Source organism: Oxyura jamaicensis, chromosome 2, assembly GCF_011077185.1.
Source record: "Oxyura jamaicensis isolate SHBP4307 breed ruddy duck chromosome 2, BPBGC_Ojam_1.0, whole genome shotgun sequence".
In the NCBI taxonomy this organism is placed as follows: domain Eukaryota; kingdom Metazoa; phylum Chordata; class Aves; order Anseriformes; family Anatidae; genus Oxyura; species Oxyura jamaicensis.
In genome coordinates this window covers 44,017,549-44,041,654 of record NC_048894.1, presented here as the reverse complement: position 1 = coordinate 44,041,654, position 24,106 = coordinate 44,017,549, and the positions used below count along the sequence as shown (strand labels likewise).

The window sequence follows — 24,106 nt, the reverse complement described above, 5'->3', positions numbered from 1 at the left end:
ATATCTTTTATACAATGTTAAAGGAATTTCAACATCTCGGGATTTATGTATTTATTCTTTAAAACTAAAGCAGAATATTCCTAATTTATTTTTTCCTTTAGGCCACCAAAACCGTTCACTTACCTGTTGTTTGAGAGCCTCTAGAGATTCAAATTCCAACTTGGCCAGTTTAATCTGGATATCTCTTGGTTTATCGGGAATTACAAATGCCATGACAAACTTTATTGCTAGCAGCAAGTGCTGGAAAAAAAGTAAAAGGAAAATATTATTCAATAGAGTTTGAAGCATGGAGAGAACAGTATAATGCTTTTTCCAAGTGTTAGCAGTAGATATAAAAACAATGATTTCTTGTGACAAGTACACAGATAACATAGTATAACCATATTTAGGCTCAGCTACTCCATATTTTTCTATTTACTATCATACATAATTTGACTATACACATATATTGTTTAGTTGATTTTCATGAAAATCCCATTTTCACTATGTACTCTGATTTTGCAACTTGAGTTTGTGTTTATGATTCCAGATAAACAGCTTTTTAAACATTTTATTCATGCATAGATACTGAATTATGGCACCTATCAGTCATTTATAAACATTTAAACATGCCAAAACCATATATAATTACACAGAATTATATACATTTATAACAACACGTATATGCATGTGCATGCGTGTGCCATAATAGAAATGATAAAAACATTTTGTAAAAAATACTGAACAAACCCAGAATTTTTGCATTTAAAGAGTTATTAAAATCTAAAAGCACTCCTGAGTAAGGATCAGATAAGTATAAAACACAATAAATTAATACCATCTTCAAATTGGTATTTGAAGTATTTGGTATTTGGCAAATTCATGAACAGAAACTTTCCAGTAAATGGAGAAACATTCTGAAATTAAGATGCCATATTAGTTACCATATGTCACAAAATATTATAAGATTATATACAATAAAATATATATGAATTTCTGTTGAAACTAGTGCTTCCCGACCAGCATTTAAATTTCACTTCAACATGCACCATTTCCCTCACCTCACTGAAAACAAGTGCCAAACCGTCAAGTCAATGGTTCTGTTTCATTTATGTTAAATATAACTATTACCTAAGCAAGAATGATTAAATCTTGTTTTTATCAATGGCTGAGCAAACAGCATGATGCATTTTTGCAATCAGGAGCTTGCCCCTAGTTGAGAAAATCCTGAGCAATATAAGACAACATGTAACTATATATGCTTAATTTTAAGAGTGGCTTAGGTTTCGCTGACATGATGATGATACTCAGACACACCTAGATGTAGATTGCATGTCTGAGCTAATTATCAAATTGCCCCAAATTTTCATAAAATAGAAGACTATTGCTTTTTTATGAAAAATATTTTACTGAATTATATGATTTTGATGCACCAAAAATCCCCGAGATTCTGGAATTAGGCGAGCAAGAAGGCAGCAAAAATACTATAGATCCAGTAGCAGTGGTAGCGAAGCTCTAAATAACTCAATTCCAATAACAAATCAGAATGCAAGAACAAGTAATAGAAGAAAAAGAGATTAATGAAGAGCCAGACATGAAATTGTTTTTGAAAATCTATTACAGAAAAAAGTTAGTAGGTGCAGAAAACAGACGGATAGCGCAAGGAATACTAATTTGTTTAGAGAGCTGAGAGGAACGCTGAAACTTAATGTGACAGTAAAACATCATCAGTGAGAACCTGAATACAGATGAAGAGGTTAATGAAGCGATTAACACGTCTGCTGTGTGAAGCGATGTGCAATACCGCATTATTAAAAAAGTCCTGACAACAGTAAAATGTTCTCCTACTCATAAAAAAGTTTTCTTTTCCCACTCAACTTAATGGTGTCCCAATAAAAATGGTGCAGCTAACCCTCAAAAATCTATTTTTTTTTAAATAGAAGATTTAGGAGACTAATGTGTTTTAATTGCTTTACCAAATGAAGAGTTTTATCATCCTACCATCTGAACAAAGCCCACTAAGCAGTACTACAAAGGTTTTTCATTTGTTTTGTCAACAGACCTGGTACCCACACAAAATGAAAACTGCTTTTGGCACTGTTTGCCAGAAGTCTGTTTCCATGCTAGCACATCTAGTAGCCTTAAAATACAAATAACATGAGGGCAGAACATCCCACTCAGAAAGCCTTCATGCCAGAGAGTGCTAGATGGACAGCATACAGATGGGGAAAAGTCATTATTTCTGCTTGCCCTATGCCCTACTGGCATCCTGTCTCCTAGGCATCAACTACAGGCTGATGTTTTTGTTGTTGTTGTTGTTTTTTAAAAAAATAATAAAAAAAAAAGACTAGATGACCGTATGAGAGGCTTTGGTTTATGCATTAGAATGGCTTTTCTGTGTTCTTTTGAATCCCATCAAAACAAAGTTCTACCAGTTATAATGTTCTCAGAACTGAACAGGATGTCTTTGTGTGTAGCAGACAGAAAATTCAGTTCAATTCTACCTTTTAAGTCCTAGTGAGCCTGAAAAAAATGCATGACAGCAAGACAGCAACAGCTATCCTTTGCTAACATCTTTCAAAAGAAAAAAAAAATCCCAAGGCTTCTCCTGCTTTTCTTAATTACAAACTAGAAATAATATTAATAAAATTGGGAAGGCAACTGGCATTAATGTTGGTCATATGAGTCATACAACCTCTTTAAAAGAGAATATATCTAACTTATTAACTGTTCATATTTTAGTTTGGAATTGCCATTTGACTAAGGAAATGTAAGCAGTTATTCAAGAGAATTTGAGGAAAAACGTAAGGAGATGAGTAGTTGTATTCATTTTATCATTCATATTCTGTACGGATTTCTTAATGTTGTTTTAGTATCATTTCTGTATATGAGATCCAGGAAAAGGAACCATCTGCTTTCAAAAAAGAAATGTCTTCAAAGTACAGTATAAATTGCCAGAATATACAAAAATTTCTCCTTCATAGCATAAAGTTACATTAACACTAGAATGAATATATTACAAGAAGAAACGACTTAAGCTTATCCAAATTTGTTACACAACTAGTGCAAACGTATGTCCAATACCAAAATTTCTTCAGAGCTGGTTTGGGCATTTGTTTAAAGCAGGTTACAAAAACAACCACTAGTTCTAACTGCAGCCAGCAAAACCCAGCGTTGTTTCCCAGAACATGCCCCTCCAAATGATTTCAAGAGGACTGTTTCACTGCGAGCAAAACCCGGGATAACATTAACACAAGCTGTAAGCTCCCTGATGCCAGCAGCAAAGTCCCCTCCCGTTTTGCAATCTGCCAAGCGGGCACAGAGAGAAAAAGCAACGAGTTCCCCCCTTGGTAAACTCAGTGCCATCAAACTCTCTGTGGTCTCGTGCCAGGTGCTCGGAGAGCTGGAGGAACTGTTCTGTTCTGCGCAGCTACTGACAGCAGGAGAAGCGGCAGCTGTGTTTTGGAGCAGTGTCCCCAACCCCGTCTCTTGTAAAATGGAAAATGCAAATTAGGGTTAAATTCCTGGAATTTTGAACAGCTAATTTGATTTCTACAGCGGTCTGACTGCAGCAACTCCTGTCAAAATCTACTCAACTGAAAAAAAGGGGGCGCCGGCCGCCCCCCCCAGAACAAAAGCGGTAGCTTTGTTGCTGGTTAGTTGATAAAGTGCATGCAAATGTCAGCTGGGAAGGATTTCAAAACCATTTTGTAAGAAAAGCCTATTTTACAATCTAATATTTACCAAAAAAAAAATCAATTAAAATCAGAAATCTGGACAGAGTCCAGTCTAGAACTAGTATGTAATATGAGACAATGGTCTGTGGTTACTCAACTCTACATAGATAAGCAACTCTACATGAGAGACAACGCATGAGAACGGTACATCACTTTGAGCCCCTGACCTCTGCTGGTATATGCAGTATATACTGGTATATACTGGTATATACTCTACCTGTATGTAACAACTTCACATCCAAAGAAGGGCAAGGAAGATGGTGAAGGATGCAGAAAACATGTCTTATCAAGAGCTGCTGAGGGAGCTGGGGTTGTTTAGCTTGGAGCAGAGAAGGCTCAGGGGAAACCTCATTGTACTTTACAATTATCTTAAAGGAGGTTGTAGCAAGGTGGGGATTAGGCCCTTCTCCCAGGAGCCAAGAAATAATACAAGGAGAAATGGCCTCAAGCTGCACCAGGGAAGGTTTAGGTTGGATATTAGGAGAAATTTCTTTGCTGCAAGGGTTGTGTGGCATTGGAATAGGCTGCCCAGGGAGGTGGTGGAGTCACCAGCCCTGGAAGGCTTCAAGAAACGAAGTAGAACTTCGTAGCATGGTTTAGTGGTAGACTTCAGTACCGGGTTAAAGGTTAGACTAGATGATCTTGGAGGCCTTTTCCAACCTGAATGATTCTATACAAGAAGCATTTGCAAACGTGAAGGATAGTATAACTGCAGGACCGTGCTATTGTCAGAGCAGAATGCAGGGAAATCATTAGATTTTTTTTTGCTAGGACTCTGGTTCACAGTATGCTGACAGTAAACTAAGCCAAGACCAAAGACTAAGAAGAGACCAAAGAATAAATTTACCTCTTTCTATGGCAACAGTGTTTAGCTTTGAGAGTCTTGTATCCTTCTGAGAGCAGGAAAAATGAGGAAGGGAAGTGAAAAATAATTCTGTCAAGGGAGCAATACAGGCAAAGAAAAATTTCCACAGAGCTCAGGAAGTCCTATTAAATTAAATTGTCTTTAATAGACATCAATAAAACACATTTATGAGAAAATATTTCTGCAATATGCATAAAAAGAAAGCACGAGCAAACTTTCCTTCCCACTTTTAGTCTGAGCTAGCTTTATTAAAGTCCCACTGGTGGAATAGAATTATCACAGCTGAGGGACTTTAAGAAAGGCCTTTCTTCTGCTACTCTGATAAATCCTGCTTTAAAACCTCACATCCCATATTATTATGGAACTTTTATAAAGTGTACACAGAATCTTATAATCTTAGAAGAATGATTTTCAGCTTAGATCTTCGCCATGTTTGGGCAGTTTTCTCCTAGGAGCATCATAAAGCACATTCTTGAGATCAGAGTAAGCCTTTTGTCAGCCTGCTCGCTGCCACTTCAAAGCACAGAAGCAATGCATCTTTTCAACACAACAGTAATCTATCTTGTATATATTTTTTTAAAATATGCATTTTCTCGTTTCTTAAACAGGACAAGGCATTTGCTTAAAAACACAAATTCCAAACTGAAACAAGCATCCTGCAGGGAGAGTTTCAGCCTGCCCCACTGCAACGCGGCTAGGATGGATGCAGCTGGACAGAAGCTTATTACACAACGCATCAGAAGGCCTCAGCAGAGATGGCATCATCTGGTCTGTTTATAACTTGTAACAGAATGTCACCTCCTTCCTCTTAATGAACACATGCACTAAACAAAACAAAACACCACAAAGGTTGCCTGAGGAAAACTGGTAGCAACATTTGTGACAGAACATCCGTAAGGTAAGACCAGATCAGACATCTTCTGTCACCTGTACCAGCACATTTCTGAAATCAAGTCCTGCTCAACAGAGTATTTAAGCATATGTTTAGTGTTAAGCATATCTGTAAATACACTTATGTTCAGAAAAAAACATTTAAGCACATGCTTAAAATTGGAAGATTAATAATTAATACAGTCATTTGCTGAATCTGGGTCTTAATATTCAACAGCTGAATCACAACACATATTTCATTTTTCTGGGGCTGGTACCATGCAACATGTACTAAATTCACCTGTCTTAAGAGATGAATGCTGGCTTGCATTGTGTCTGCACATTTATGTTTCTCCAACTGCTTTGATTAGTGCAGAAATCCTCCTCCGTACTTTTATTACCAATCCACTATAAAACATCACAAGTAGAAATCTACACTGAAAAAGACACCAGGCATAATATTCACATTACAATCACGTAAAAAGTATTAAGCTACCCATCATGGGAGCCAGACTTTGTTTTGTTCCTGTTATACACACACCAGCAGCACTGGCCCCTAGCAGCACTGATACACAACCCTTTTCCAGTCAAGTCTTGGCCTTATGCCTCCAGACTATTGATTTGGTTTCTTTCAGAAGAAGCAAATTTATTCTAAACACTACAGTCACTTTGCATAGCTATCATTACTGAAAATAAGCCAATTTCAGACCAGCGCTCCTCAGCAAGGGACTCGAGCAGATAAGACCACATAAAAGATTTTAAAAATAATCTGTAAGGAACCTTCTCTGTTCATGTTTCCAGGAAGTAACAGCAAAAGCAAAAAGTGAAACAAAGCAGGAAAAAAATGAAGACTTTTTTTTTTTTTTTTAAATGTCAAATTTCAAGCGTCATCTCTTGGTGAGGGAGCTGGTGAGCAAGGGATGGTCCCTTCTGCCCTTGGGTATTTTTGGACTTCCTGTTTTCTAAAAAGAGAGCCCAGCTGGAAAGCAAACAAAGCAATCCAGTATGCCTGCTGAAACTTGGTCCTGCTCTCTGAAAGCCTTAGGAAGAATTTAAGCCAGACAACTTCCAACATAAATCAGTGGCAACCTGGTTAAGTAAGTATATTACACCAAGGCACATGCTAAGCGAAGCTGGAAAGCACAAGCAATCTGATCAGTTGCATAGTAATGATATGTTTGTTTGTTTTTTCCTCATATGGCATCATTCTATTTTCTAGTAATTCCATCTTTTTTAAAACAAATTTCCTGTTTATAGACTATTTCTTACTAACTTCAGCCACAGCTGCTATAAATCATATTTCATCTAACTAATGAACTGAAATGGTAACTGGTTGTATTAGTCTGTTTGAGAAGATTTAGATGCACAACAATCCTCCACAGTTTTCTCCAGCAGTAATGTTTAAGGTGTGAGGCAGCCCTGGCCCTTTCCACTGCCACTGAAATCTATACGAATTTTCTCACTTACTTATTTGACGCTGCAATAAAGCAACTAGTTCCTTACTTCTCGGTATTTACATACCTGATCAGCCTTTTTATAGGTAATTTTACATTGAAAATGTTAAACCTACTTTCAGAAGACTTATCCAGCCCTTTATCTGATTTTTTTTTTTTTTTTCCAAGATCCTGAAGCATGAACAAAGCAGAGTAAGGGCTGGTAGGATAGAGAATTTTATTTATACATGTAAGCATTGCTCTCCCCTCTCTTCAGGCAGACTGCCATTTGGATGTATCACTAGAAATTAAACATTAAGCAAGTTCTAGAAACACCTGCTGAACGAAAAGATCGTAAAGAGAAGATCTGATACCATGCTTATACAAAGGCTTCCGACTGATTGCAGCTTGGGAAAAACACTACCAGGTACATAAGCTCAAACACTAATAATCTTGTTTCATAAACACAGCATATTCTTGTGATGCAAAATACGATACAGCACACTTACAAGACTATTTCCTAAAAGCTCTCTATAAAATACAAAGTACACAAATGAGCCTTTCAGAAATGTTCTAAGACATGATTTTTCTCACATTTGTTTCATCCTGAATCAATTCCAAAGACATGAAAAAATGCTATAGGTGTAAATTTGTCTCGGAGCTTTTAAATATTTGCTAATGGTTAATTTTACAGTAACCCAACAGTCTTTAAAGCAGCATGATAATGCACCCATCTCAGTGCTACCATTTGATAATGCTGAAATGTTTTGGCACAACCCTTATCTCAATTTATGGATAGTGTTTAATAGGAACTGGGATAAGAGTTGCCAAAAGCCAAATTAGCTAATGCTGAATGTAATGAACAGCAGAGCTTTGATCGTGCTCTGAAATAAATTCTAAGCGAGAAGTGGAAAGAAGGATGCCCATGGAATTGAAATTGACAGTATGATTAATACCAAGCCTTATGAAGTGCCTCTTAGCTGATTGCTAGCATTACATATAGGCTCCTACTCTGACAGGTATAGTTTATTGTCAAAATGCCCTAATGTTCCACATCAAGGAAGAAAAAAAAAAAAAAGTTTGCTATTTTCTATTAATCTACAAAACTTATATTTCTTTCTACCTCTAAGCCATACATTTTTCTACACACACACACACAAAAAAAAAAAATGCAAGTTACAGTCAGAATTCCAAGGATTTCTGTTTGCTGGGACTCAAATTCATCATCCATTGCACAAGTGGATGACCTGGGATCAATAAGGAGTTAAGAAGCATTACTTTCGCCAATGGTTTAAAATTACTGTAAGTCAATTCAGTGCTAAACAGAAATTATCACCTGTTGTAGGCACCACAGTCCTTGAAAACTCTTTTCCCCTGCCTCAAACCTCCTTTGCCTTAGTCCAAGCCAAAGTGGACAGGTCTCACAACTGAGTTTTGGACATGCTCAGTGATCAAACTGCACACATATGAAAGTAAACCCAGTATTTAATGAACCTTACAGATGGTTTTCCCAAAAAAGCAGGGGACTGGATATCATGAGACAATTAACAGACTTTTCAATCAGACATTTTTCTTCAATTTATGCTAGGAATAGTTGATGTTGCATCTACATTGGAATTTAAATTATTTTAATCATTGAAGTTGATGCTATTGTTAATTGCCTTGAGAGTATGTAGCACAAAAAAAGAGAGCTATCTCAGCCAACTGTTTTCCAGAGATGTTGTGCATTCAAGTTTTTACCTTTAACTGTGAATAATAAGTTACCTGATTAAATGAATCTCTTCTTATTTACAGACATTTCCTTATTTCTCCCACAAGTACCTGGCTTTACATACAACTGTATGTTTTACAACTGTCTTATGATGCTTTCACAAGAAAATTCTTCCTGCTGATAAAAATCTGTTCACCTTACAACACCAAGATAAGAATTTTATCCGAATAAACACATTTAAAGCAAAGCAGAGTATCTAACCACACTGCAAACACATTTTCGCTGAGTGACTAATAACTTTAATGTAATTCACAGCTTTCTGCTATGTTTCCATCCTATTTTAAGTGGCATATTTTACCCTACTTCTGTTTGAAGCTCTAGGTAAATTTAGCAGGACACAGCACATTTTTTCATCTGGACCAAAAGGTGAATCATGCAATGTTAAATAATGTACAAAATGTCATAGCTATGAGTCATGACATAAAAATAATGGATTGTGATATATCACAAAGTAAGCTGCAGATTAATTACAGTCTCTATTCCTGTGCAACTTTAATGAAATCAAATTAATAGAAATGTGTACAATAAAACTAGCTAATCTGAAACAATGGCATTCTGTAGGGAAAAATTAAATTAACAATTTTCATATTGGAAGCTCATCACTTGCATTTTTTCCCATAAAAAATAGAGGTTTGGGGGGTTTTGTTTTCCTGCTGTGTTTTTTTTTTTTTTCCTTTTTAGAACAATGCCGTTAAATAATCCTTTTGCTTTTCAATAAAGGTCAGAAGAGAAGCTTTCCATTCAGCTGAAGTGTTTTAATTAAACATTGCAGCAGGTGTTTGGATATGCTGCCAACTCCTGAAAATCTCGCATAAAAAAAAATAATAATAAAAAACCTTTATGTCCTCAAGCCCTCTTTATCTGTCTGTTCTGTGAATAGGTGTTCACAAAATTACAAAAGATTTTCTTTCTTTTGGACCACCAGTACCTGCCCTAGCTATAAAAGAGTCCTTTATCAAAGCTGCTGGAAGGCAGCCATGCAGCTCTCAAGTCAACTTTTATGGCCGTAGCAGATCTGTGCAGCAGAGCACAGCCCTGAGTTTAACCTTAGCTACTAACCAGCTTGAACTTTTGGAAACATACCTGGTTTGTTCAAGCTCACAAAGAGAGAGCCTTTAGCTGCGATCCAAATCTGCTTTGAGATGAATCATTGCTGCTAAAGCAGATCCCTTTTGTAGGTCACCTATGCAATAAAGTTTTTCCAGTGGTCACCTATCTCACAGCTGTAGGCCTTCATACACTCCCATAAAAGCAGGCTGTGAAATGCTTCCAGAACTGCTTAAGTTCTTAAGGAACCCTTAGGTTTTTTTTGTTTGTTTTGTTTTGGAGATTTGACAGTTTGGCATTTGAAACTTCAGCTAGAACAGAAAACCAACAAAGTTTAATCTCATTGTTGTAACAGCTCTGAAGACATGCAGTGAGCACAACTTCTTGCCTCCCCACAGCTAGGGAGGCTGAAAGAAAAAGAAAACAGCAGTACTTACAGCTTCAATTAGAATTGTAAGACCATTTGGGAGTCAACTTACAGCAAGGGCTCAGCATCACTTTGTTGCTATGAAACATCACAGCTGATTATTCCTGTGTGCTAAGAACTTGAAGCTGACTCATTCTCTGGCTGAAATGGTCTCAGCTGAGGAGGCCATGTCCAATTTGAAATGAATTAAGTAGGAATTCTGAATGTGGCTCCAAAAGAAGCCTCAAGCATGTCAAATAGGCAATGCTGAGATGCCAGACAAGATCTTGGACAAGTGCTAAAACTTGAACAGGTCCTTGAGTTACTACAATGCAATGTGCAAGCAGAGATAGGTGGGAAGTTGAGACTTTTCAGAGATAAATCTCAACAGAGCTGGTCAGTGTTGCTGCGCAATCTTAGGGGCCCAGGGACTGAAGGAAGAAACCATCTGTACCTGTGAGCAGTCAGTTAGTCATAATTAAAAGGGGTAACGTGGTACTGAAAACAGCTGTTTGTCTCACTTTCAGAAGTCATTTAGGCACTTAGAGAAACCTGTGAAGAAGCACAGATGTAGAGCTTAGAGACACAGTTTAATGGTGGCCTTGGCCGTGCTAGGTTGAACGTTGGGCCTGATGACCTTAGAGGTCTTTTCCAACTTAAATGATTCTAGGATTTTATGACAGGAGTAACTTCTAGTCGCAGCAATTTGGCCCTGCTGTAAGCCAGGAAGATGGCACAATGGAAGCACACATCCTGCAGACCTTGAGTCCTGAACCAGGCCTGGGTCTGGGTAGATGGAATGATGAAAAGCAAATATTTATTTCCTGAATATGGGGCCCGCTCATGTTTACTCATTTTCCTTATGACTAGACTGAAAAGGGATTCTCTTTTTTCTTTGAGTTAAAGAAATGCCAGAAGCATTTTACAGTGGTTTTCTGTCAGCTTCTAGATGAAGCAAAAATGCCATTCATTTTTTTGTGCTGAATTTGGTTAAGGACAGTTCTTCTGGAAAAATGAGAGGAGCATATGGAGAAAGATGAAAGTGAGCAAATGTAAAGGACCGAGGGAGCCTGATGCACAGGGGTGAGGCTGTTGTTGGGAACAGAGAATGCCGTGGAACTGGCTGTGATGTTCCCCACTGCTCCAGCAGCTCTGCTGGCCCCAACCTGCAACACGAGCCAGCTTAGCAGTCCCGAGGCCTTGCTGCCTCCTGAGGTGACAAGGTGACTCCTGGGGCGGGCTGCTGGTCAGCACCTCTAAAAATAGATGCTCCTGATAAAGTCGTGCAATTCCTGTCTTTAAAAAGTCTAAATGTTTAGGGAAGTGAAACTACTGTGGATCACAGCCCTTCAATTCAAATCTTTTATCTAAACAGACTCCCTCAGTCACAGGAATCTTTGCTAGAAACAAACTAATAGCACAGCAAACACCCAAAACATGAACAAAATTGTCTTTCTTTTCAGAGCTGTTATTTGGGAAAGAAATCCCTAAAACCTCTCATCCTTAACTTTTCGTATACACGTATCTCCTTGATCAAGTGTTCTTTACTCTTTCTTTTGTATAAAATAAATATTTCCCATATATTCCAGAAGGTTTTAAATAATACAATAAAAGAACTTGTCCTGGAATGTCTGAGGGATCTGGCAGTACTTGAGGTTGTATGGCTTTTCTGTGGCATAATGATTAAAGGATTATCTTCTAACATAGTAAATTGCCATGCAAAATCCTAAAAGGTTAAACGCCTGTCAGATAACAGGCTCATAAATCAGTTTTGCTACTTGGCTCTTCTTTCCTTACATCTCATCTAATAGTTTTACTGGGAGAAGTATCAGCATGCATCAAACATAAGCAGGAAAAAAATATTTTCTGTTCAACAATATTCAAAGGTATGACCTTCCAGCACAAGATACAAGTATTATAAAAAAAAAAAAAAAAAAAAAGTATATTTTTTCCTTCAACCCAGAAGGACATTACCATTCTTTGATAGTATTGAATGGTTCTGGTTAGACAAAATGTCTTCACAATAAATAGCAATTTAAAATCAATTTCTATGATGAATCATTTTAGCATCACAGACACCTAGCTCTCTCAAGCCAGAAACAACGTTTTTATTAGTCAGCAGACATACAGGGTGAAGTTATATTTTTTTGCTCACTTTCAGTGGGAACAAGCATATTATCTTGTCACTTCACACCTGAAAAGCATCCGGAGCCTCTTCAGAATTTGCAGGATGCCAAACGTAAACTACAGAAGTGTCAAACTCTGTACTGCTTCTGTTTTTAAGTGTTAATGCAATTTATTTATTTTATTACTATTATTATTACTGTTTTTTTTTTCACATATTTCACATACTGTATCACTAAGCGCATTACACATCTGTATCACCGTATTCTATCTTGGGTCAGGTTTTTAGAAGTTTGTAGGTTGTCTCCTGTTGTCTTGGAGGGAGAGGATGTTTTTGATTGTTTTAAGTAACTTTGCCTTTTTCCATCTTACATTGACTGATGTTTATCTGACTTCTCACACACACAAGGAGGCATTAAGTAACTTGGATTAAAACAAAAACATGTGGGGACCAGAAGCACTCCAGATTCTTCTGAAGATATATGTCAGTCTTTAGCATCATTAGTATTCAAAGATGACCACTAAGACTTTGAAAGTTGGTAAACTTAGACTTTTTTTTTGTAAGTTTGATCACCTGAAGTGAATACAAACATGCTTGAAAAATCTAAAGTAAGGAAATAATGTAATTACAGTAAGGTCTCTTATTTTTTTTCACTGTGACATACAACAGAGGTTAGTTTTACAATACAAACACAATACAGTGACCTTGACCAGAGGTACTTTGTTACCTGGTTCTGAGGTTTGACTCCTTGATCTCATTAAGGGACCGCTTGGTTGTTAGGACAGGTAACCTTTATGAAAATGTTTTGCTTTTAGAGGGACACAAATTTCATTTGTCCATGGTTGGGTTAAAAGTTCAAGGCTCTCTCTTTCCCTTCTTTTTATTCCCCAGCATGGCAGCAGTCTTAGCTTCACATGGCCTATTCAATTTTTTGTCCTTTTATTTTTTTTTAAGCTTAAATATATATATAACTGACTTTTATTTTTAATATAAATTCTTCATAGTTTTAGAATATTGTCAAACTTGTTATCTCTAGGTGGACCTGCTGCTGCAAGCCTTTTGTGTGCTTTTAGCAACAGGAAATACTTAACAGGATCAATAACTGGGCTTCTCTCATCAATCTGGAACTTGCACAGCCAGTTCTCAACATGTTGCCTTTAAAAATGCACTGTAATGCTTTTTGCTATGGGCCAACAGTCCTATGGTGTTATGCCTCTGGTGCCCTCAACTCTATTCTCCATACCTGTTAGTGTAAGAGTATAGCCATTCACGCTGGTAATTCCCAAATTTGGGGTTAATAATGCGCCTCTCAGTGTAATCCAAAAGTCTGATGTACAAGACCACTCATTTGCATCCCACACAGCAATGTCCCAGCCCATTCCAACTAGCAGGTTCTAACAGTTTAGCATCTAGGATTACTACAGCTATAATGGTTGAAACTTTCTAATTCTTATCTTCCCATAGGAATTTCTACAAACAGGAAGCACTACTTTGGCTAGGCTAGGGTGGAGGCTCACATTTTGTTCTCAAGTGTGGTGTCTCTCTTCTCTTCTCTTTTTTTTTTTTTTTTTTTTTAATAAAAAAAAGATTCATTTAAAACCATTTCATTTAAAACCATACACTTTTCTGAAGATGTAATGTTGTTTGCAACATTACATATGTGAATCTGTTTTTTCAGAATGCATACTCTTCTCCCAAATGAAGACAAATGAATAAAAGGAAAGACAACTATTATTTCTTTCAAAACTAATACGTTTTCTTTACATACAACATTTATATAAGCTTTCTGAAAGTAAGCCTCGTAATACTCTGTCACTGAAAGTGAAGTGATATTATTAACCTGCAAAGACAAGTAATCCCTCCTTTATGAAAGTATTTACAACAACGCAATACTCTACCGTAAAAGCAATGTTTTAAAATAGAGCAACAGCATTTTCAAGATTAGCTCTGTTTCCTTCCTTGAATGATTACCAATACAGTTACCAGTCATGATGGGGTAGGCTTAGGTTCCCTTGTTCACTAGCTCTACTTACACAGTGCAAATGGCCCTTGCTGATTGCAGATGGTCAGCAGGGCATTCACCTGTGCAGGAAAAAAATCCATCTGAGAGCGGCGGCCTTCCCACTAAGTATATGTAATTCTGCAGGGCTGGGTGTTGTGCTGCATGAAGACAAGAAGCTTTGTGAACTACTTTTGTTCAGATGAAGAATGTTGAGACTATAGGATTGGAGAATGTCTTAGGAAAGGTTTTCATACATGTTCTAATGTGCTCAGTCATTCTAAAATTATTCTGTTCTGATTAGTGACCACTGGATTATCAGGGGATAAAATTACAAACTCCTTCATCTTTCTACCTTCAGCCAAGGAAAAAATAAAATCACACAAAATTCTCTATCTTTACTAGCTCAGACATCCTTCTCACTACAACTAGATTTGCTAAGAAAAAAGTCAACTTTAAATCTGAAGACCAAAAGTCACTAAAATAAACAGCTTTTTTTTTTTTTTCTCCATAAAAATGCTAATTGCATCCTTTACAATTGGAGAAGTCTCCAGATGACAGAGGAAAAGAAGGTAAGATATCACACACTGAATAGTGGCAGCACAACAGAATGCACTAATAACTCCAGAGATTCTGAATACAGTATGAGGTCATAAGATATGGGATGGTATCCCATGGCAGGTAGTAAACCACCCTCTCTTAGGAATGAAAGGATAGTTAACAGCAACAAAAGGCCATACAGATTATTCAGAAACACTGTGTCCTCAGTAACCTTGTGGTTCCATTTGGCTAAGTGTCCTACAATTCTGCCTTTCCACTCCTGACACTTGTTGAGTGATGCTAATTGGACACTAGTGGTTAACTCTGAAATTTAGGTCTTTAAATTAATATGTCTAAATGAATATATATGAATATGTTTAAATTAACATTAGGTCTTTAAATGAATATGTTATTTTTGAAAATGTTGGTTGTGGCTTTGTAAACCAAGATCCTAGCTCACCTTCTGGTACAGTCCAAACATTTGCACATGCACCTCAAATGAAACTCAGGAATGAAGCATCGTTTCCAAGCATCTGGGTTGAAGTTATGAAACATTCCTTGTTCACATACAGGAAAATTACTGACTTCATTCACTTCCCCAAAATATACAGACCACTTGGCTTGCTGGATCTCCGTCACCATTACCCAACTATGCAGGCTACTTTATTGCTGAGGAAATAATTGGTGAGGAAATTTCTTACTGAAAAAGGAAGTTGCATCACACTAGTGTGAGCTCCACACCAGCAAACTCTTCCAGCCTGGTTTTCCTGATTTAGTAGTTCCCTCAGTTACATGGCCAAGAAAAATCACTCCTTAAATTACATTAGAGCAAACACACAAAAGCTCACCTTTGCAGGACAAATGCTCATAAAATGATAAATTAATTCTACTTTTAAACAATGGAGAAAGAAATTTGGGGTTAAAGCAGTATTCTGAAACTACTGAGTATGTGTTTAGATATTTTCATTTTAGAATTTTCCATCAACAAGTCAAACATGAACATTTTAAACTTCATTAGGTTTCAGTAATCTCAAATCCCAGTTTCTTCATTATCTACTAGGTTGTGCACCATCTCAAACTGGAAGAGCAATTAGTGTTGTATCATCACTTAGCATAAAATAAACTATTCATATCGTCCATTATAGAAGAGCTACATTTTTCTCCCCACTCTATTGCTAAAAGAACTGAGGTTAACCGATTTCCCTAATGCTGTGCAGCAAACCAGAAGAGCAGCCTAGATTAAAACGTTGAACTCTAAAGTTTCCCATTTCATGATAACTCTTACCTTTTCAAGAACCCAGATGTACAATTAGGCCAGTGTTAGTCACATTCCTTAGTTCTAGGACTCTTCTATTTCTTGAGACTGTTTTTTTTTTTCCTTTTTTTTTTTTTTTTTAACATTTGTATATTATTAGCTATAACATTATTACTTCAGTGCCCAGATAGTTCAGCTGGAGAATCCAGCCTCTGCATGAGATGTTTAAGACAGTTATTTCAAGTGCTTCAGGTCAATAAGCCAATACCACTGCACTCTTGTAAATGAGGCCAGGAGTTCTCCTGAGGTTTTACCAATAACTTCAGAAATACTAAATTATTCCTGTCATGCTTATTGTCTTACCTAATACTGCAGATCCCACTAAAAAAAATAGTGATCCAAGAGACTCTATGCAAATAAAAATCCGAACACACATCCAGCTGTAAAATGAAATTATTTCTACATTGCCATCTTATTGTTTGCCGAATGCAACAATTTGAATTAATTTAGAAGTACATTAATTTCCGTATCAAAAATTAAAGACAACATTCACTATGCAGGAAAATAGTTTTAAATGGGTATCTTTCGTTTACATGCTTCATTATTTTTTTTCACGCAAATAGTTTCAGAAGCAAGTGTTTCAGCCAGACACGCTCTCTCCCTCACAGCTCAATTTCTGATATGAGCACCAAGGTCACGAACACTGGAAAGTGACAGAAGGACCCCTGTTAGGAGAAAGCTGGATTTGAGCTCAAACAGAAATATCTAAAAATACGAAAATAAATATAGAAGAACAGAATTAATAATGATAGATATAAGAATTGTCTGTATTAAAGATCAATACCGAGTGGAAATCCCTTTTTGAGTAGTTCCAGTCCGGTGCTTAGATGGGCAAATACTTTAATGAAGAAAGAAAAGAAGAAGGGTCTTACAGTCAAAACTAAGACTTATTCTAGGCTCTGCCTGCTCAACTGTTTCCATAACTTTTGGAAATACTACAAATTATTTGCTTCTGTAAACAGAGCTCCTAGCTAGTTCATATGATGTTGTAAAGTTATTTATACCCTATACAATATAAAATTTGTTGCTGGAGATAATTTTTTTAAAAAAGGAAAAGACAGATTTCATGGCCCAGGAAAGTTCAAAGGAAAGAAAAAAAATCTACAATTCTGTACTGAATTGTAAGAGGAAGAAAAAATAGAATTTTTATTTCAATAAATATTTGAAGACTTGAATTCTAGTTAAGTTACTTTAAGACTTCAGTATGCCTTTTTCAGTATGATGAAAAAACTAAAACTAATAAAAATATGTAAGTTTTCAACTACAGGCACAGAAAATAAAATAAAATAAAATAAAAGATAAAGCTTGTAAGCACACATTTCATTTTCTCTGCCATGCACCTTCTCAGACGTGCACAGTTCCCAACACAGATTTTTAAAATCTACCTTCTCTACCATAAGAAAATCAAATGTAACCACAGCATTGCATGGACCACAGACGTATATAAGTAACTCCACCTGACTTCAGTGCCAGCTTCCAGGATATAGTATCCAGCATGAATTTCCCCTTAAAAAGCGCAAAGCCACTTTAAACTTTGCTATGACTGCATATTCAGTTCGTCTACACACGAGTAGGTCTCAGAGGAGTATGAGCACATCATCAGGCAATGATAAAATCTGGAACTATAACGCTATTTACCACGTCTCACATGAATCAAACCACAGCTTTACCCAAGTGCGACAGGATTCCTATGAGACAGGAGCTCAGTGAACCATCTCGCTCTTCTAATGAGTAAATTCCTTTCTGTCTATCCTAATCTCTACAATAAATACCAGTCCATAAATCTAGGCTCTCCCCACACTGAGATGTAATTCCAAAAAGATAACTGTGATTCTTTCGAAAGAATAAAAGATGGTGCAAAACAAATGGCTAATAACAACCTTCCTGGGGGATCCAGTTAGAAGGCTCCCATATTGCAAATGAAAGCTTTTTTTCCAGTCTTAAGTCACAATGGGATACACATGAAGCCTCTAAAATGCAAACTCTATTATCAAAAATATTTTATCCATCTTAACTACCTGATATTGAACAAAGAGCACCCAAGTCTAATAAAATAAAAAAGCTATTCAGGTTTATGTAAGTTCAGTTTGCAACTATCCAGATTTAACACACATGGATCTTCTGGTTTACCAGAACTTTAGCAATGTATAGCACTACGTTGTATTTGTTGTGTTGCTTATAAAGTTTTTTAAAAGTGTTTTAATGAAGCTGTTGTGTTGTTTTTTTTTTTATAAAGATTTATTTTTTTGCTTTAAAATTCACGATGATCCCAAGATTTTCAAGATTGCTTGCTTAAACATCTTCCTTACTTGTTAAACTTAAGAAAATGTTGAGTATATGATGTGTGATTAAATCTATCAAATAAGACGTATAATAATAATGCACCAATTACATTTTTACTGTCAACAAGAAACAACCTGATGACAGCCAGTTTTTCCAGATAGAAGTTGCATGCAAAATTGATGGAAGTCTACTCTCTCTAATGGGCACAAGCTAGTAAGAACTTTCAAAACTCGTACACGCACAATATGCAGAAATATATTGCTCTAGGCTTTTACTTCTTCACTAAATGTAGCTTGAACTCTCACTTGCAAAATTTTTCAAGTAATAATTTATTATTTAAACTACTGGAATTAATTCCAAGGTAGTTGTTCAGCCCCAACAAGTGTTTAAGGATAACAAAACCTTTGAGCTGCTTGTTTATCCGGTAAATTTCCTTTAACGATAAAGCTAAACACCTACGTACCATCAGCAGCGACAAATCTTAACAAAAGAAAGCATATTAGGATGGTGAAGCAACTTCTGAACTCAGCTAAAAATAATGTATTGTAACCTGGATACCACAGCATTAACACTTGTACTATGTGTCCCTTCCCTCCACCCCTTTCAAACAAATGGGGGGTGGAGGGAGGAGTGCGTGTTGCTCCAGTTATTTAGCTGTGTATTATGGAACCAAGCATTTTGTATGCCGCCCATTTTAATGTTGAGTCATTCCTCCAGTTTAAGACTTCTTTCTGGTTAAAGGACTTCTTTCTATCTAAATTCTGCCAATTTAGGGGAAATGTAGGAAAGATATTTTCATCCTCTTCCAGAAAAACTGAGAAGAGATTATTTTTATTTTTAATTTTTACTTATTTAAACAATTGCATATATCTATGGTCTGATTTATCTCACACACAAAAGCAAACACTTTTAAAAAATATTACATAAGTCAGAACCAGGTAACATGCTGAGAAGCTACTTCAAACTCCGTGACTTTATCTTTGCTGAATGGGAAAAAAAAAGCAGCTACGTGCTCAAGCAAAATCTAAGGTGACATCCTACTGAGAACAAAGTAACCTTTGGTCATTTAGGATAAAATGAATGAGCTCACCTGAATTTGGCAGGGACCAGACCCTTGTCTTAAAACCTTCTCAAGAGTGGGTGAGAAATCATACTGAAGTTCACAACATACATACGTGCTAGATCACATCCACATGCCCATGCTATTGCTTTGTACATTTAACAGCCATTAACTCTACCTTCAAGAAGCTCAGGCAGTGAGCCAGTTCATTCATGGGACAGACACTTTCCAAGAAGAATACAACAAACAAGAAAGATGAGAGTCCTGGACTCCTAAGGTTGCCTGCTATAGTAAATTAACATGGCTAAATGTTAATTTGCTATACTACTACCAACTTTGTCTCCTGTCCCTCTTGTGGAGTCTTCTTCCCATTTCTGGAAGCATACAAATAAATTGCTGCTTCTCTCAGGCTAGTTAAACTGTCAACACTCCACCCCAGCATGTGCTGGAAGACTAACCTCCATTTGACAGATACTGCATCATCATTAGATCAATTTTACAAAACTACAGGTTAGCAAAACCACACAGAAGTTAATACCCCAGCTATGTTTTAAGAGTACATCAAGAGCCATCCCTCCAAAATCTAGAAATTACAAAGAAGGAAAAAAAAAAATCAGAAAAATGAAAAGCTCTAATTCTCATAAAGCTCTGGTTCTTTTCATTAGTCTGAAGCTGATTTCATGGTTCGGCTGCAATTCCCTGAAAATAATGCTATAACTAGCACAATAGATAGACATATTCATGAGTCAAATAGTTTCTACTGAATATGAAAGGTGAAAAACAGAGTTCATCATCTGAAGGTCCTCTGGTCAAAATTTACCAGCTACAGATGAGGCTCTGAGCATCCAAAGTACAGATTCCCAACAATTCCGTAACCGAACAACTGATGGGAAAACCAAAAATTGTCACAGTGCTGTAACACAGGGATCTTAGTTGCTCTCAGAAACTTCTGAAATCAATGAATCCGTACTGCATTAGCTGCTTTGCTTTTAGTTTTATTCTTTTACAAATTTTTTGTGATGTTCTGTGTATCAGTGGATCAAAACAATATTTTATTTATTTATTTTGTTAGCAACTTCCATTTCATGTTTTTATTTTTATCTTCATTTTAAAAAGAAGAAAAGCACTGACCAATTTGAATACAAGTCACCTGGCCAGGCACTCCTGGCCAGCACTCAGGAGATTAGGTGGCACTTAGATGACGGGAAATGCTTAATTCTCACTTCAAACTATAGCTTTTGCTCCTCAGCCCTCACACATCAAAATAACTGCCTTGCAGGACATATCCACTTTACAGTCCAATCGCTATGAAGTTTTGTATTTCAAGGATTTTTTTAAAAAAAAGAAAAGAAAACCAACTTATTTCCTGACTATAAAAACACCCTATGTTGATACACATATACTCATCCATATAATTGATGCATTTGATATTCTACTTACAATTCCAAACCTTACAATGCATTTGATATTCTACTGCAATCCCAAACTACTACTGAAAGTTTAATCTTACACCTGACCCTTGAAATTAAAACCATCTATATGCAGCAGTGATATTTTTGGTAGCAGAATCAAAATCTTCACACATAATGAAATGAAGCTAGAATTGATAGCTTTTCACAAAAGGGAAATCATACAACAGAATTATTGGGGCCACACAAGTATGACCCTCTCTTCATAAAGTAGAGGTTTCCTTTTTTTTTTAGCCAATTCAAATTTAGTATCATGATCTGCTGGAACCGTCACACTTAAAGAGGGGAGGCTGGGCTTTGCTCAGGGAGGATTCAGGGAAAGGAGCTTTTATTCCAGTGGACGATTGCATTACAATCATTATGATGTGTTTACCAGCAAAGTAAAATATTCCTGATAAGAACTAGAATCTACCATTTCATTTTACTCTATTGTTTTGTAATAGAGGAGTAAATATACCAACTAGGCCTTTCTGAAAAGAAATCCTGGACACACCACTAACAGAGAATAATCTCTATGTATTATTCAGGTGTTACAGATACTTCATGACACATATTTTGTAATACTGAAGAGGGGGGAACAAAAACCCCACAAAATGCACACATGGGATATAACCCACTAAGATCTTTTGGAATTCATTTGTGCATATCAATCACCTGAAATTATTTTAGCAGTGCACATTTCAAAACAGTTTGTCTTACTTCCCCACACCATGAAAAGTATTAATGCTTTTGGGAAGAAGGAGCTTTCAGGAGGCAAGACTGCCTCCTGCGAATCAACATCTATAATGTCTAAGAGGAAACACTGCCAATCAAGGCTGACTAGCAGCCATAAAGGTCATGAAAGGAGTTGCATAAGCAAACAGCATGGACAAAGTTACAAACAGCATGGACAAAGTTACTGTATTTAGAAAATATTACAGTGCAGCAGGTCTTAAACCAATAAAGCAAGTGAAGTGTCTAAAATCATAAGTGAAAATACAACAGACTGAAGAGCAGAAACATCTACAGGCTTTAATCTTAGAAAATACATTTAAGGGGCTGAAGGTCCCAGTCTTCATTCAGAAAGGCAAAAGAAGCCCAGTACGATAGGGAATGACTGCTTGTGTTGCTTTGCTGCTCTGGTAGTTATAAATGCCATGTCTAAGGAACTGCTGCTGCTTTGTTACCATGAAGTGACAACTGAGAAAAATGATGCTGCTGAAATATGTGTTACGAATATACAAATAGGTGAGAGCCAACTGATTCCAGCAGACAGGAGTCTAGACATTTCATTTAGCAAGTGCTACCCCCCTCCTCTTTCCTTAAGTTCAGCAACCCACCAAACCTATCAAGTCTTACCAAATAACACTTCACACAATGTGCTTCTGGAATTATTTTGGTACATAATGGAGTAGCCATTATTGGAGTAGCCATTATTAGAGCTTAAACACACTCAGCAGCTGTAACAACAGCACTGATGTCACTGTCATATATATATATATATATAAAAGACTACTCCAAGGTTTCTGAGCCTACTGGGGCATTGAGTAGTCACCTCCAAATAGTGCAGCTCTGTGTGCACAGAATAAATTGAGCTATTGACAGTATCATATTTGTTATCATTCTAATGAAAAATTGTAGTGAAGAATGCAAATGTAGCTATAATACAAAATATAAAGAATAGCTTTCTTAAGAAGTTGACCATTAAAATATTTTAAAAAATTTTAGTAGTTTTAATACCATACAAGAGCTTCTGAACAATACTTCAGTGTGCTGCATTTCTAGTAATTTGTCTATATTTGCACATATATCTGCTACAGCAAAGAGCCCATCATGCAACAAAGGCAAAGGGTTTAAGCTATTTAACAGAGAGGAGAAAAAAAAAATAAAAAATAAAAAATATTTTCTTCTTCTAAACACAAGTCAAAATTCCAGGATACAGTTTACCTGCATATTACAAACTCATTTAATTCATGTCTGAAGGATGTAGCTTCACATAGTTAAATAATGTGTTCTTGGATTGTGTTGACATTAAATCAAACTGATTTTTTTTTTCACATGGAACAGAACTAGAGTATCAAAATCATTGTTCATTGACGCTGTGGGCATTCTGGTAGTTGAACACTGATAAAACTGGGGAGGGGGAGGTTGTCTCCTTTCTAGTGTTTGGGGGTAAGCTTTCCCTACCCTACACTGCAATATAATTGTTTCAATTGTCTCTGAGAAAATAACAGGCTCTAGATGATGGATAAATTTATGCTGACAACTACCAGCCATTTCAGTTTTTGTTGTGATTCTATTGACTTTTTAATAATCCACTTCAATACAAGTGTAGCCTTGTTTTTTAGCAGTTTCCAAGTTAATATTAAGTACAAAATTACAAAAATAAAAATGCCACAGATTATACAATAGCTCATTAAAAGAGGCTGAACCATCTGAACTGAAATCAAGAACTACTTGTCAATAGCACTCTACATTCGATGACTACATCGGTAAATTTTAACAGAGTCCTACAGTCACTGCATGGCACAGTTGTTATAAAGGTAAACTTGGTGTGGCCATCACAATAGGAAGTAGCTACTAATCACTGAGAATCACACTCTACAATACCACTCTCAATCTCACCATCCCCCTGTATGCAAATTCCTAAGTGCCAAAGGGAAGGACAAGAAGAGACTGTCTCTATTGGGATGGTCTCTATTTTTAGGCCAGGTATTGTTTCTGCTACATATTCTTTTTTCCATGTATTTACAGTCACAGCTCAGTTTCCTGAATAACTTAATTCCCAAGTCATGCATTTGTTTTACGGCACATCATTCAAACTAGAAAAGAGCAAAAAGAATGGATATACGCATAAAACTACCCAAGAAGGATTTGATACACAGACACAGAACGCAACATAGAAGGTTTATACCATCACTGTTTGTTTTATGCCTTAACCAGAAATTCTGGTCAACGCTAATAATTAAGAATTAGTACCAATCAACCTGCACTGCCATAACAGGCATTATAGGAACTGGATATTCGTTTTTGAGGACAACATAAAACTTGGTTGAAAAAAGGCATAAAATACCTGTACCTTCTGAAAACATGAGTTTCCAAATTAATATTAAATACAAAATTACAAAAAGAAAAATGCCATGGATTATATAATAGCTTATTAAAAGAGGCTGAACCATCTGAACTGAAATCAAGAACTACTTGACTTTGCACAAAATAACTTGGTTT

At 36.5% G+C, this 24,106-nt stretch overlaps 1 protein-coding gene across 2 annotated transcripts in view; it reads right to left on the bottom strand.

Annotated features, from left to right (window-relative positions):
- Positions 1–24,106, bottom strand: part of ANO10 (anoctamin 10) — a 117,236-nt gene that overhangs the window by 37,484 nt on the left and 55,646 nt on the right. For both annotated transcript variants that reach the window (XM_035318039.1, XM_035318038.1), the window contains exon 12: positions 124–240. In XM_035318039.1, coding sequence (XP_035173930.1) covers positions 124–240 — 117 coding nt within the window. The remainder of the gene's footprint in view (positions 1–123; positions 241–24,106) is intronic.